This window comes from Anomaloglossus baeobatrachus, chromosome 11 (assembly GCF_048569485.1).
Source record: "Anomaloglossus baeobatrachus isolate aAnoBae1 chromosome 11, aAnoBae1.hap1, whole genome shotgun sequence".
In the NCBI taxonomy this organism is placed as follows: Eukaryota; Metazoa; Chordata; class Amphibia; order Anura; family Aromobatidae; genus Anomaloglossus; species Anomaloglossus baeobatrachus.
Window position 1 is genome coordinate 134,409,948 of NC_134363.1, and position 15,554 is coordinate 134,425,501.

A 15,554-nucleotide genomic window follows, 5' to 3' on the forward strand; every position below is an offset into this window, starting at 1 on the left:
TATCACCTAGTGATTATCATTGCTGGACTACAATGTCAGATGCAGGGCAGTCCAGCACCCCCTGCTGTAATTGACACCTCGCTGTCAATGTATAATCTCTATAGAGAGCCTGGTGTGGGCAGGACAGCTCTCTCAGCTCTGCTACATGGCTAAATCAAAAAGTTTTGATTGTATTAGAACGGTTGCACCCAGTATTCTAAGTGATTAATAGTTGGATTCAGGATCTCTTTGCCTACCTCATGCTGCTCTCAGGTGAAGTATTAAAAATCTGCTGACAGATTCCCTTTAAAAACACTCTGTGCATTCTGATTTTACCATCATGCTGCCTTTTATTGGCCCCTTATTTCTGTTAACTTGCAGTGTGGAGTTTAGCAAAGAATTAGATGCCAGTTGGCAGTAAGACATATAGGTCTGTATGGGAGCTGGAGATGCAAAACAGAAGTAGATTTTACTTTGTTTCCATTTTGGATGCATAAAAGATTAGATGCAAAGATGGATTTAATCTTTTAATAAGAAAATGATGCATGAATCACATAGAAATAAGCCCTTATTCACACTCGCACATCAGTGTTCACTTTGCAACCGTTTGTGCCCTGTGTTTCCATTTTCACTATCTGTGCATTATTTGCGTTATTAGATTTCCCTTACAGAAAAAAAAGAAATTGGATGGAGGTGTCTCAAGTAGTGATGGGCGAAGCCGCAGATATCCGGAATCGGCAGATCCAACTAGATTTAAAAAAATAAAAAGAAAACACGGTTTGGGACAGGAAAATATCCTGGATATCTGGCCGGACACCAATCCCCTTATAAGTCTACGGTGGACCCAAATATTGTGCTTTAAAAATAGTGGTAGAGAGGGCTAGGGTCATTAGAGAAGGAGCGTAACACTATTTCCAGGGCTGCTCATTACCCTCATGCATATTCATGGCTTCCCCCGCCCACCGGCGCTTCTGATTGGTTGAAGTCAGACCGCGCCCCCATCCTGTGTGACAGTGTCTGGCTGCTTGGAATCACACACACTGTGTGCATGGGCACAGTGGTGTACAAATAACTAAATAAAAAAATTAGTGTAGGGACCGGAGGGCGGGGGAAGCAGTGAATATGTATGAGGGTAATGAGCGTCCCTGGAAGTGGAGTTACAGCCGTGCGGCAGATTCAGTAAGTATAACCCTCCTACATTATTTCTATTTTCTTTATTTTTCTTTATTTTTTTTTTTAATTACCTGGGTAAGATAGTTACCTGGAGATGGCTAAATGTACGGATACTAGATATCTTGCGCGGATCTGGACTTTTTAGGCAATGTGCCCACTTGAGATCGTACCTGCGGACTTTTCTGCAGGTATTTCCGCAGGTTCACGCAGCAGCTATCCATTGATGCGGTATTTCTGCGGAATTGTTGCGGTAAGGCTGCTTTCACACTACGTTTTTTTTAACATGCGCCCTGAACGTTTTTTAACGCAAAAACGGATCCAGTGCAAATGCGTTTTCATTTCAATGCATTTGCAATGGACTCGCGTCAACATGCGTTCACCTGCGTTTGCGTGCGTTATAGTGAGGATCCAGCGACTTGCAGTTTTTTTACTTTTTTCAAAAACGCTACTTGTAGCGTTTTTGAGCTGCGTCCATATACTGCAAATTGCTGGATCCTGACTAAACAGCATGCAAACGCATGTGAATGCTGGCATGCTGATAGACAGGATCCTGCTTGGTCAGAAACCAGCCTGGCGTGATCACAGTCTCTCTCCTCTCCTCTGTTTGCCTCTCTCCTCTCTTTGCCTCTCTTCTCCCTGCTATGCTCTCTCTCCTCCTCCTCTTCCCCGCTATGCTCTCTCTCCTCCTCCTCTTCCCCGCTATGCTCTCTCTCCTCCTCCTCTTCCCCGCTATGCTCTCTCTCCTCCTCCTCTTCCCCTCTCTCCTCCTCCTCCTCCTCTTCCCCTCTCTCCTCCTCCTCCTCCTCTTCCCCTCTCTCCTCCTCCTCCTCCTCTTCCCCTCTCTCCTCCTCCTCCTCCTCTTCCCCTCTCTCCTCCTCCTCCTCCTCTTCCCCTCTCTCCTCCTCCTCCTCCTCTTCCCCTCTCTCCTCCTCCTCCTCCTCTTCCCCTCTCTCCTCCTCCTCCTCCTCTTCCCCTCTCTCCTCCTCTTCCCCTCTCTCCTCCTCTTCCCCTCTCTCCTCCTCCTCCTCCTCTTCCCCTCTCTCCTCCTCCTCCTCTTCCCCTCTCTCCTCCTCCTCCTCCTCTTCCCCTCTCTCCTCCTCCTCCTCCTCTTCCCCTCTCTCCTCCTCCTCCTCCTCTTCCCCTCTCTCCTCCTCCTCCTCCTCTTCCCCTCTCTCCTCCTCCTCCTCCTCTTCCCCTCTCTCCTCCCCTCTCTCCTCCCCTCTCTCCTCCTCCTCCTCTTCCCCTCTCTCCTCCTCCTCCTCTTCCCCTCTCTCCTCCTCCTCCTCTTCCCCTCTCTCCTCCTCCTCCTCTTCCCCTCTCTCCTCCTCCTCCTCCTCTTCCCCTCTCTCCTCCTCCTCCTCCTCTTCCCCTCTCTCCTCCTCCTCCTCCTCTTCCCCTCTCTCCTCCTCCTCCTCCTCTTCCCCTCTCTCCTCCTCCTCCTCCTCTTCCCCTCTCTCCTCCTCCTCCTCCTCCTCTTCCCCTCTCTCCTCCTCCTCCTCCTCTTCCCCTCTCTCCTCCTCCTCCTCCTCTTCCCCTCTCTCCTCCTCCTCCTCCTCTTCCCCTCTCTCCTCCTCCTCCTCCTCTTCCCCTCTCTCCTCCTCCTCCTCCTCTTCCCCTCTCTCCTCCTCCTCCTCTTCCCCTCTCTCCTCCTCCTCCTCTTCCCCTCTCTCCTCCTCCTCCTCCTCTTCCCCTCTCTCCTCCTCCTCCTCCTCTTCCCCTCTCTCCTCCTCCTCCTCCTCTTCCCCTCTCTCCTCCTCCTCCTCCTCTTCCCCTCTCTCCTCCTCCTCCTCCTCTTCCCTCTCTCCTCCTCCTCCTCCTCCTCTTCCCCTCTCTCCTCCTCCTCCTCCTCTTCCCCTCTCTCCTCCTCCTCCTCCTCTTCCCCTCTCTCCTCCTCCTCCTCCTCTTCCCCTCTCTCCTCCTCCTCCTCCTCTTCCCCTCTCTCCTCCTCCTCCTCCTCTTCCCCTCTCTCCTCCTCCTCCTCCTCTTCCCCTCTCTCCTCCTCCTCCTCCTCTTTTCCTCTCTCCTCCTCCTCCTCTTCCCCTCTCTCCTCCTCCTCCTCTTCCCCTCTCTCCTCCTCTTCCCCTCTCTCCTCCTCCTCCTCCTCTTCCCCTCTCTCCTCCTCCTCCTCTTCCCCTCTCTCCTCCTCCTCCTCTTCCCCTCTCTCCTCCTCCTCCTCTTCCCCTCTCTCCTCTTCCCCTCTCTCCTCCTCCTCCTCTTCCCCTCTCTCCTCCTCCTCCTCTTCCCCTCTCTCCTCCTCCTCCTCTTCCCCTCTCTCCTCCTCCTCCTCTTCCCCTCTCTCCTCCTCCTCCTCTTCCCTTCTCTCCTCCTCCTCCTCTTCCCCTCTCTCCTCCTCCTCCTCTTCCCCTCTCTCCTCCTCCTCCTCTTCCCCTCTCTCCTCCTCCTCCTCTTCCCCTCTCTCCTCCTCCTCCTCTTCCCCTCTCTCCTCCTCCTCCTCTTCCCCTCTCTCCTCCTCCTCCTCTTCCCCTCTCTCCTCCTCCTCCTCTTCCCCTCTCTCCTCCTCCTCCTCTTCCCTCTCTCCTCCTCCTCCTCTTCCCCTCTCTCCTCCTCCTCCTCTTCCCCTCTCTCCTCCTCCTCCTCTTCCTCTTCCCCTCTCTCCTCCTCCTCCTCTTCCCCTCTCTCCTCCTCCTCCTCTTCCCCTCTCTCCTCCTCCTCCTCTTCCTCTTCCCCTCTCTCCTCCTCCTCCTCTTCCCCTCTCTCCTCCTCCTCTTCCCCTCTCTCCTCCTCCTCTTCCCCTCTCTCCTCCTCCTCTTCCCCTCTCTCCTCCTCCTCCTCTTCCCCTCTCTCCTCCTCCTCCTCTTCCCCTCTCTCCTCCTCCTCCTCTTCCTCTTCCCCTCTCTCCTCCTCCTCCTCTTCCCCTCTCTCCTCCTCCTCCTCTTCCCCTCTCTCCTCCTCCTCCTCTTCCTCTTCCCCTCTCTCCTCCTCCTCCTCTTCCCCTCTCTCCTCCTCCTCTTCCCCTCTCTCCTCCTCCTCTTCCCCTCTCTCCTCCTCCTCTTCCCCTCTCTCCTCCTCCTCTTCCCCTCTCTCCTCCTCCTCTTCCCCTCTCTCCTCCTCCTCTTCCCCTCTCTCCTCCTCCTCTTCCCCTCTCTCCTCCTCCTCTTCCCCTCTCTCCTCCTCCTCTTCCCCTCTCTCCTCCTCCTCTTCCCCTCTCTCCTCCTCCTCTTCCCCTCTCTCCTCCTCCTCTTCCCCTCTCTCCTCCTCCTCTTCCCCTGCGTTTTCATTTCAATGCATTTGCAATGGACTCGCGTCAACATGCGTTCACCTGCGTTTGCGTGCGTTATAGTGAGGATCCAGCGACTTGCAGTTTTTTAACTTTTTTCAAAAACGCTACTTGTAGCGTTTTTGAGCTGCGTCCATATACTGCAAATTGCTGGATCCTGACTAAACAGCACAGAAACGCATGTGAATGCTGGCATGCTGATAGACAGGATCCTGCTTGGTCAGAAACCAGCCTGGCGTGATCACAGTCTCTCTCCTCTCCTCTGTTTGCCTCTCTCCTCTCTTTGCCTCTCTTCTCCCTGCTATGCTCTCTCTCCTCCTCCTCTTCCCCGCTATGCTCTCTCTCCTCCTCCTCTTCCCCGCTATGCTCTCTCTCTCCTCCTCTTCCCCGCTATGCTCTCTCTCCTCCTCCTCTTCCCCGCTATGCTCTCTCTCCTCCTCCTCTTCCCCGCTATGCTCTCTCCTCCTCCTCCTCTTCCCCTCTCTCCTCCTCCTCCTCTTCCCCTCTCTCCTCCTCCTCCTCTTCCCCTCTCTCCTCCTCCTCCTCCTCTTCCCCTCTCTCCTCCTCCTCCTCCTCCTCCCCTCTCTCCTCCTCCTCCTCCTCTTCCCCTCTCTCCTCCTCCTCCTCCTCTTCCCCTCTCTCCTCCTCCTCCTCCTCTTCCCCTCTCTCCTCCTCCTCCTCCTCTTCCCCTCTCTCCTCCTCCTCCTCCTCTTCCCCTCTCTCCTCCTCCTCCTCTTCCCCTCTCTCCTCCTCCTCCTCCTCTTCCCCTCTCTCCTCCTCCTCCTCTTCCCCTCTCTCCTCCTCCTCCTCTTCCCCTCTCTCCTCCTCCTCCTCTTCCCCTCTCTCCTCCTCCTCCTCTTCCCCTCTCTCCTCCTCCTCCTCCTCCTCTTCTCCCCTCTCTCCTCCTCCTCCTCCTCCTCTTCCCCTCTCTCCTCCTCCTCCTCCTCCTCTTCCCCTCTCTCCTCCTCCTCCTCCTCTTCCCCTCTCTCCTCCTCCTCCTCCTCTTCCCCTCTCTCCTCTTCCTCCTCTTCCCCTCTCTCCTCCTCCTCCTCTTCCCCTCTCTCCTCCTCCTCCTCCTCTTCCCCTCTCTCCTCCTCCTCCTCTTCCCCTCTCTCCTCCTCCTCCTCTTCCCCTCTCTCCTCCTCCTCCTCCTCTTCCCCTCTCTCCTCCTCCTCCTCCTCTTCCCCTCTCTCCTCCTCCTCCTCCTCTTCCCCTCTCTCCTCCTCCTCCTCCTCTTCCCCTCTCTCCTCCTCCTCCTCCTCTTCCCCTCTCTTCTCCTCCTCCTCCTCTTCCCCTCTCTCCTCCTCCTCCTCTTCCCCTCTCTCCTCCTCCTCCTCTTCCCCTCTCTCCTCCTCCTCCTCTTCCCCTCTCTCCTCCTCCTCCTCTTCCCCTCTCTCCTCCTCCTCCTCTTCCCCTCTCTCCTCCTCCTCCTCTTCCCCTCTCTCCTCCTCCTCCTCTTCCCCTCTCTCCTCCTCCTCCTCTTCCCCTCTCTCCTCCTCCTCCTCCTCTTCCCCTCTCTCCTCCTCCTCTTCCCCTCTCTCCTCCTCCTCTTCCCCTCTCTCCTCCTCCTCTTCCCCTCTCTCCTCCTCCTCTTCCCCTCTCTCCTCCTCCTCTTCCCCTCTCTCCTCCTCCTCTTCCCCTCTCTCCTCCTCCTCTTCCCCTCTCTCCTCCTCCTCTTCCCCTCTCTCCTCCTCCTCTTCCCCTCTCTCCTCCTCCTCTTCCCCTCTCTCCTCCTCCTCTTCCCCTGCGTTTTCATTTCAATGCATTTGCAATGGACTCGCGTCAACATGCGTTCACCTGCGTTTGCGTGCGTTATAGTGAGGATCCAGCGACTTGCAGTTTTTTAACTTTTTTCAAAAACGCTACTTGTAGCGTTTTTGAGCTGCGTCCATATACTGCAAATTGCTGGATCCTGACTAAACAGCACAGAAACGCATGTGAATGCTGGCATGCTGATAGACAGGATCCTGCTTGGTCAGAAACCAGCCTGGCGTGATCACAGTCTCTCTCCTCTCCTCTGTTTGCCTCTCTCCTCTCTTTGCCTCTCTTCTCCCTGCTATGCTCTCTCTCCTCCTCCTCTTCCCCGCTATGCTCTCTCTCCTCCTCCTCTTCCCCGCTATGCTCTCTCTCTCCTCCTCTTCCCCGCTATGCTCTCTCTCCTCCTCCTCTTCCCCGCTATGCTCTCTCTCCTCCTCCTCTTCCCCGCTATGCTCTCTCCTCCTCCTCCTCTTCCCCTCTCTCCTCCTCCTCCTCTTCCCCTCTCTCCTCCTCCTCCTCTTCCCCTCTCTCCTCCTCCTCCTCCTCTTCCCCTCTCTCCTCCTCCTCCTCCTCCTCCCCTCTCTCCTCCTCCTCCTCCTCTTCCCCTCTCTCCTCCTCCTCCTCCTCTTCCCCTCTCTCCTCCTCCTCCTCCTCTTCCCCTCTCTCCTCCTCCTCCTCCTCTTCCCCTCTCTCCTCCTCCTCCTCTTCCCCTCTCTCCTCCTCCTCCTCCTCTTCCCCTCTCTCCTCCTCCTCCTCTTCCCCTCTCTCCTCCTCCTCCTCTTCCCCTCTCTCCTCCTCCTCCTCTTCCCCTCTCTCCTCCTCCTCCTCTTCCCCTCTCTCCTCCTCCTCCTCCTCCTCTTCCCCTCTCTCCTCCTCCTCCTCCTCCTCTTCCCCTCTCTCCTCCTCCTCCTCCTCCTCTTCCCCTCTCTCCTCCTCCTCCTCCTCTTCCCCTCTCTCCTCCTCCTCCTCCTCTTCCCCTCTCTCCTCTTCCTCCTCTTCCCCTCTCTCCTCCTCCTCCTCTTCCCCTCTCTCCTCCTCCTCCTCTTCCCCTCTCTCCTCCTCCTCCTCTTCCCCTCTCTCCTCCTCCTCCTCTTCCCCTCTCTCCTCCTCCTCCTCCTCTTCCCCTCTCTCCTCCTCCTCCTCCTCTTCCCCTCTCTCCTCCTCCTCCTCCTCTTCCCCTCTCTCCTCCTCCTCCTCCTCTTCCCCTCTCTTCTCCTCCTCCTCCTCTTCCCCTCTCTCCTCCTCCTCCTCTTCCCCTCTCTCCTCCTCCTCCTCTTCCCCTCTCTCCTCCTCCTCCTCTTCCCCTCTCTCCTCCTCCTCCTCTTCCCCTCTCTCCTCCTCCTCCTCTTCCCCTCTCTCCTCCTCCTCCTCTTCCCCTCTCTCCTCCTCCTCCTCTTCCCCTCTCTCCTCCTCCTCCTCTTCCCCTCTCTCCTCCTCCTCCTCTTCCCCTCTCTCCTCCTCCTCCTCTTCCCCTCTCTCCTCCTCCTCCTCTTCCCCTCTCTCCTCCTCCTCCTCCTCTTCCCCTCTCTCCTCCTCCTCTTCCCCTCTCTCCTCCTCCTCTTCCCCTCTCTCCTCCTCCTCTTCCCCTCTCTCCTCCTCCTCTTCCCCTCTCTCCTCCTCCTCTTCCCCTCTCTCCTCCTCCTCTTCCCCTCTCTCCTCCTCCTCTTCCCCTCTCTCCTCCTCCTCTTCCCCTCTCTCCTCCTCCTCTTCCCCTCTCTCCTCCTCCTCTTCCCCTGCGTTTTCATTTCAATGCATTTGCAATGGACTCTCGTCAACATGCGTTCACCTGCGTTTGCGTGCGTTATAGTGAGGATCCAGCGACTTGCAGTTTTTTAACTTTTTTCAAAAACGCTACTTGTAGCGTTTTTGAGCTGCGTCCAAATACTGCAAATTGCTGGATCCTGACTAAACAGCACAGAAACGCATGTGAATGCTGGCATGCTGATAGACAGGATCCTGCTTGGTCAGAAACCAGCCTGGCGTGATCACAGTCTCTCTCCTCTCCTCTCTTTGCCTCTCTCCTCTCTTTGCCTCTCTTCTCCCTGCTATGCTCTCTCTCCTCCTCCTCTTCCCCTCGCTCCTCCTCTTCCCCTCGCTCCTCCTCTTCTGCTCGCTCCTCCTCTTCCGCTCGCTCCTCCTCTTCCGCTCGCTCCTCCTCTCTTTTTCTCTCTCCTCCCTCTTTTGCCCCCAGCTGCGTCTGAATTTCCAGTCTGTCATGTTCAGTTCGCCTCACTCCCGATCACATGACTCCAATGCCCGCCCATAAACTTCAAGTGACAGGATCCTGTAACATAACACTTGCGTTTGCATGCGTTTCTCTTTGCAAAAACAGGATCCGCTTTTGCAGCAAAAAAACTTTCATGAGGCATGTTAAAAAAACGTAGTGTGAAAGCAGCTTAAACTTGCGGAAACAGTGCGGATTTCGTGCGGAATTCTCGCCCTGTATCTCCATAGTGGAAAGGCAGGAATTCCGCAGATAATTCCGCATGAATAATTGACATGCAGTTCTGTGCGGCTGCAGGAAATCCGCAGCATATTCCGCAGCCACAAATACCGCAGTATTGATACAGCACTCCCAAAATCCCATAGGATAACATGGGGAGTGTACTTGCGTAAACCCGGGGATTTATCTGGAAAATCTGCAGGTTTTCGCAGCAAATTCCGTAGTTACTTTCTCCCGTGGGCACATAGCCTTACACTCTGGGATTACCCATCACTAGTTCCTAGCTGTTCTTGTTATGGAGTTTCAGGGCGGCATCTCAGTCCAATTTAAGTCCATTTAGTGGACAGAACTCCCCATTATGTGAATGGGTCCAGCAAATGTGTTGTCTATTGTTTGTTTACTACAGCAAAAACCTCCGTCCAGTTTTTTTTTCTTTGGCTTATGAAACACTGATGGAAAAAAAAAAACCACACACAAAATAGACACAGATAAACCCAGACACAAACGTATGAAAAAAGATGAAGGAAAAACAATAACAACACAGAATCCGTGGTACCTGTAAAACTGAAGTTGGCGTTTGGGACTCCCATATCGAGCACTTGGGAAGCATGAAGGAAAAGAGAGAAAGATGCCACACATCACATTACAAATTCTGAAAACTCATCTCTGAGCGCTGCTTATTTACTGCGCACCCTGCATCAGTACAGCTACAACAGCGCCACCTAGTGAAAAATGAGAAAATGGACATGGCCAGGAGGGGCAAGGGCTGGGGGGGATGTGTACCTCTGACGCTATATAAGACATACTTGTATATTAGAGAATAGCCACTGTAAGAATAGGAACCCTTCTGTATCAGGGCATCCTCACACCAGGCGGATACACTGCAACCATACAGTCCGGACATTCAGGGCAGGACCTGGAGCGTAATACAGCAAACTGGAGCATTTACCAAATGTCATTCACATGACGCAAAAAATCCACGCAGAACCGAGCTGTGGAGAGGATTTGACATCTGCAGCTAGTCAATATCTGTCTTTGTTTGGTGATGCGCAAGTGTGTTTTAGAAGCTTTTTCAAGCCTTTATCAGCAATAATGTGTACAAAAAGGGATTTTTTTATTTTTTTTTATAGAAAAAGAGAAATGCCATTACCTTTATAAAATACTAGCTGTAGTACCCGGCATTGCTCGGGATAGTAACTGTGTCTCTCTCCCACTCGCCGTCTGTTTCTCTTTCCCTGCCCGTCTCTCCGTCTCTCTACCAAAATCATATTACCTCACACAGAAGCTTCTTATACTAAGAATGTCCTTCGTTGCCTATAGCAACCAATCACAGCTCCTATTAATGACCTGTAGTAAAATAGCAGCAGAGCGATGAGTGTCTCTTTGTGTGTGTGTGTCTCTTTGTGTGTGTGTGTGTGTGTCTCTTTGTGTGTGTGTCTCTTTGTGTGTGTGTGTCTGTGTGTGTGTGTCTTTGTGTGTGTGTGTGTGTATCTTTGTGTGTGTGTCTGTGTCTCTGTGTGTGTGTGTCTGTGTGTGTGTATGTGTGTCTGTGAGAGAGAGTCTCTCTGTGTGTCTGTCTCTCTCTGTGTGTGGGGTTCTCTCTGTGTGGCTGTCTCCATGAGTGTATCTCTTTCTCTGTGTGTCTGTCTCTGTGTGTGTGTGTGTGTGTGTGTGTATAGTGTGTGTGTGTGTGTGTGTGTGTGTGTGTGTGTGTGTGTGTATATATAGTGTGTGTGTGTGTGTGTATATAGTGTGTGTGTGTGTGTGTATGTATATAGTGTGTGTGTGTGAGTGTGTGTGTATGTATATAGTGTGTGTGTGTGTGTGTGTGTGTGTGTGTGTGTGTGTGTGTGTGTGTGTGTGTATGTGTCTTTGTCCATAATAGGAGTCTATAATAACTGATCCGTTCCCAGCTCCAATGACTTTAATGTAACCAGTTTCTTGGAGAATAACTAAAGCGCGGGGTTAAGTTTTCCCCTCAATAGATAGTCTATGACAGTGATGGCGAACCTATAGCACGCGTGCCAGACTGGACACGCAGAGCCCTTTTTGCTGGCACGTGCGCTGTCGCCACAATCAGCCACTTTGAACTGCCAGTGTGATCGCGACAGCAGTTCAAAGTGGTGTTTAGCAGAGGAGACAGCTCTCCTCGCTCTGACACGCCTCCTCTCCTGGGCTGCAGGCCTGTTGCCTAGGAGACGAAGGAGGGTCAGTAGGCGGCGTCGGCGTTTTGTGGCCGCGCGGAAATGAAGTGACTGAGGACGCAGTGGCGCGCAGCAGAGGAGCGAGTGCTAGAAGGTGAGTTTTTTTTTATTTTTAAGCTGTGTGCACGGCTGTGCCAAGGTGTGGGGGGACAGAGCCAGCACGGGGCAAACATGGAGAGCACGGGGCATACAGAGCACGGGGAAAACATGGAGAGCACGGGGCATACAGAGCACGGGGAAAACATGGAGAGCACGGGGCATACAGAGCACGGGGCATACAGAGCACGGGGCATACAGAGCACGGGGCATACAGAGCACGGGGCATACAGAGCACGGGGCATACAGAGCACGGGGCATACAGAGCACGGGGCATACAGAGCACGGGGCATACAGAGCACGGGGCATACAGAGCACGGGGCATACAGAGCACGGGGCATACAGAGCACGGGGCATACAGAGCACGGGGCATACAGAGCACGGGGCATACAGAGCACGGGGCATACAGAGCACGGGGCAAACATGGAGAGCACGGGGCAAACACGGCTGCAAGGATGGGGAAACGTGCAAAGATGGAGAGAAACGTGCAAAGAGGGAGAGAAATATGCAAAGATGGGGGAGACATGGCTGCAAGGATGGGGGAAACATGCAAGGATGGGGGAAAACATGCCAGGATGGGGTACATTTAGCAGGAAGGGGTACATTTACCAGTATGGGGGATACATTTACCAGGATGGGGGGATACATTTACCAGAATGGGGAAGAAACATGAAAGGATGGGGGTACATGAACATGCCAGGATGAGGAAAAATGCCAGGATGGGGAACATTTAGCAGGAAGGGTGACATTTATCAGGATGGGATACATTTACTAGGAAAGGGGACATTTACCAGGATAAGCGAACATGCCTGGATGAGGTACATTTACCAGGATGGGGTCATTTAACAGCATGGGGGAACATGCCAGGATGGGATACATTTACCAGGATGGGGTACATTTACCAGGAATGGGGTACATTTACCAGGATGGGGAATATGCTGGGATGGGGTACATTTACCAGGATAGGGCCATGATGTGGACAAATATACCAGAATGTAGGAAATATATATCAGGATGGGGGACATGTTTACCAGGAAGTGGCCCAGGAAGGGGGACATAACTACACAATGAAGGGGGAGGGGAGCAACTCGTACGTCTTTATGGGATTTCAAGATGTTCAGACTTTGAAATGTAAATGTGGATTACAGGGTGACATCTGATTGCATTCCAGGCTAACATCTCTGTCTAATATGCTGCAATTTTTTCCAGAAAGATCAATCCAACTGCTGTGTCTGGAAAGGGCTCAGCTTCAATGTGTGGTAAGCATGCATGAGCGTGATGCCCCCTGCTGAGGAGAAGAGAAGACTGCAAAGGTAAGGTTAAAATCAACTATTTACATAATAGGATTGGTTGGCACTTCGGAAAAAAAAAATGGGTTTAGGGCTACAGTTTGGGCACTCGGCCTGTAAAACGTTTGCCATGACTGGTCTATGACGTTCTCTGAGTCAAATTTTAGTAATTGTAGATGCGACAGAGCAGATTCCTTGCATGCGCACACACACATACACATATACATGGGGGCGGCACAGTGGCTCAGTGGTTAGCACTGCAGTCTTGCAGCGGTGGGGTCCTCGGTTCAAATCCCACCAAGGACACCATCTGCAAGGAGTTTGTATGTTCTCCCTGTGTTTGCGTGGGTTTCCTCCCACAATTCAAAAATATACTGATAGGGAACCTAGATTGTGAGCCCCAATGGGGACAGTGTTGCTGATGTATGTAAAGCGCTGTTGAATTAATAGTGCTATATAAATGAATAAATTATTATTATTATTATATACATACACACACATACACTCCGCTTTCTATATTAGATAAAAAGTATCTTCTTTATTGGAACATGAATTAAAAATTGTGGCGCCACATGGTGCCCAGCGTCTAATGGGTTTCAGGCGCAACAAAACAACTAAAAGGTCAGGAACGCTGGGCCCCACGTGGCTCGACATTTATCATGTTCCAATAATAGACACTTTGTATATTTTATGGAGGTGCCGGCATTTCTCTTAGTCTTTCTTCAATGTATCTTGAACACTCCACCAACTTACAGCTTTGCAATATCAGTAACGCGGTCGTGTTCAGCTCCAATTTGTTTTTCACCTTCTACTGTAAATTTTTATATTTTTTTTTTTGTTTGCACTAAAATAAAATATTAGAATGGATTTGCTACTATGCTGGGTCATTCTGATGTGTAACGTGTCGTCTTGGTGAATGGAATGAAATGGGGCAGGTGGGATGCGTTTTTCTGTTTGGTTTTTATATTTCTTTTATGTCATGTTGGATCTGGAGGAGTGGAGCAGATTAATTAATGCACTTTTTTGTGGGAAAAAGATTCATTTTATTCCTTGAAATCCCTGGTGTTAGTATACATGAGTCCAGTGGGCGGTGCTACTAGGGATTGACTACAGTCTTCCCTGTATGACTGTTTGTAGAGATAACTGTCAATCACTAGTAGGACCGCCCACTGGACTCCTACATACAAACTCCAGGGATTTCTATGAATAAACTTGGGTTATACTGGATCTTTTCCAACAAACCTCTATCATCCCGCTCAGCTTCTCCTCTATACCGCGCTGTCCCCAGATCGGACTGTATGCACAATGTGACAGGTTCCTTTTAATTACAGGTTGTACACATTTTTCCCCATTCTCCCTTTTCTAAAAACTGTCTAAAAGAAAAATCAGTCTTTCATGCTAAGTGCAGTTTAAAAACTGAAAGTTGATTGGTTAAGACCCTGGTTATAGCATCAATCATTGTTCACACGCTGAATTGTTACTGATTTTTTTTCTGCAGTAAAACCTGATGTCTAGGAAGTAGTAAAAAACAAAAAAAAAGCTGTGCATTTGGTGTAAATAAAGTTAGTTTCATTTGCAGCAAAAAAAAAAAAAAAAAACAAAAAAAAAAAACGCAGAACAAAATTGAACAAAAAAAAAAAAGAAAACTAAGCAAAAGAAAAAAGATTGGGGAAAAAAAAAGGTAGGAAAAAAGCTGCAGCAAAAAAAGAAAAAAAACGGAAAAAAAGAAAATTAAGCAAAAAAAAAAACCAAAAACGTAGCAAAAAGAAAATGTAGGAAAAAAAAGCAGCAGAAAAAATAATAAAAAAAATAAGCAAAAAAAATAGCAAAAAACTATGTAGGAAAAAAACAGCATAAAAGAAACACGTAGCAAAGAAAAAAAATGCAAAACAAAGCAGCAATAAAAAAAAAAAAAAAAAAAAAAAAAGAAACGTACTAAAAGCACAGGCAGCAAGCAACAGCTATTTTTTTTTCACTTATTGCTTTCAATGGTGACAAAAGCAAAAAACACTGAAAGAATCGACACGCTGCTTCTTTAAAAAACGCAGCAGTTTTCCATGTCAGTCAGTGGAAAAAAAGTAACTGTGTGTGCATGAGATTTCTGGAATCTCCTAGGTTTTGCTGCTACTGTAAAAAGCAGATTTTTATTTGTATGTATTTGCATAAAATCAATGGAAAAAAAATACGCAAAAAAAAAAAAAGAAGCAAATTTGAAATGTGTTTATTATGATGCTAAAAAATTCTACTTAATTTTTTTTTAATTTCTAGCTTTCACAGGGCCAAAAAAAAAAAAAAAAAATTATAATATATATATATATATATATATATATATATATATATATATATATATATATATATATATATATATATAAATATATTATATATATTTTACCACCTGGAAACAGTAGGAGAACGTCTGATTATCTCAATACAAGAGAGAGGAAAATTCAAAACTGATGAATATTGGGACGCTATATGAAGCGATCCGTAGACACAGATGTAGTATGTCAGTTTTTGGTGGTAGCCGGCACCTGACCCCCGCAATCAGCAGAACGGAGCAGACCTGTCCTTTCAATACCGGGCAGAGCACTGTGCGATGTGTGTCCGGTACTGCAGAGCTACAGAGCCAGCGCTTCATTTGTGCCGCTGATTGTGCAAGGCTCCAGGATAGGACACTCCGTTATCACACCTACAATTATAGGGGTTTTCCAAAGCGTATGAATGAAAATTTTACCTAAATTTTATTGCCTTTTGTGCTTCAGTTCCGGAACATTTTCAAGATCTCTGCTAGCTGTCAGTGAACAGGAACCTACTTCCTTTACCGGCTTGTTTGTGTATACAGCTCCTATGCAGAGCTATGTGTCTACATGGCTACAGGCAGGGGCGTAACTACCACGGTCACCATTGCGACCAGGCTCGGGAGGCTAGGGGCCCGGCGGCCGCCAGGCAGATCAGCAGCCAGCTCCTTTCAGTGAGAGGAGCTGCGCTGATCTGTCACAGACCACGCGGCCGCTATATGACCTGGTGCGGTCGCCGACACCAGGCCCCCTGCCTGGTGTCAGCGGCTATGGCGGGTACCCCGTCACCGCGCACAGTAATGATGAAGCATAGCGCGGCCGGTGCCGCGCTATGCATCATCATTCTCCCCCTGTGCGGTGACGTCACTCCCGTGCGACTGCTTGCTAACTGCACAGAGCGCAGGACGGGAGGACACCGACCAGAGCACCGGGAGAACGAGCAGCGGTGGAAGAGGAAAGCGGTGAGGATAGAGCAGCGGCTGGGGAACGAGGAGAGAGGTGAGGACAGCAGCGGTGGAAGGAAGAGAGCAGTGAGTACTTTTTTTTTTTTTTTTTTTTTAATATAAATTAGTGAGT

General features: G+C 50.6%; 1 protein-coding gene across 6 annotated transcripts in view; it reads right to left on the reverse strand.

Annotated features, from left to right (window-relative positions):
* KCNAB2 (potassium voltage-gated channel subfamily A regulatory beta subunit 2) overlaps positions 1-15,554 on the reverse strand; it is a 295,743-nt gene that overhangs the window by 183,687 nt on the left and 96,502 nt on the right. For 4 of the 6 annotated variants that reach the window (XM_075327765.1, XM_075327760.1, XM_075327762.1 and 1 more), the window contains exon 3: positions 9,148-9,189. The exons of the other annotated variants lie outside the window; for them this stretch is intronic. In XM_075327765.1, coding sequence (XP_075183880.1) covers positions 9,148-9,189 — 42 coding nt within the window. The remainder of the gene's footprint in view (positions 1-9,147; positions 9,190-15,554) is intronic. 6 annotated transcript variants of the gene reach the window in all.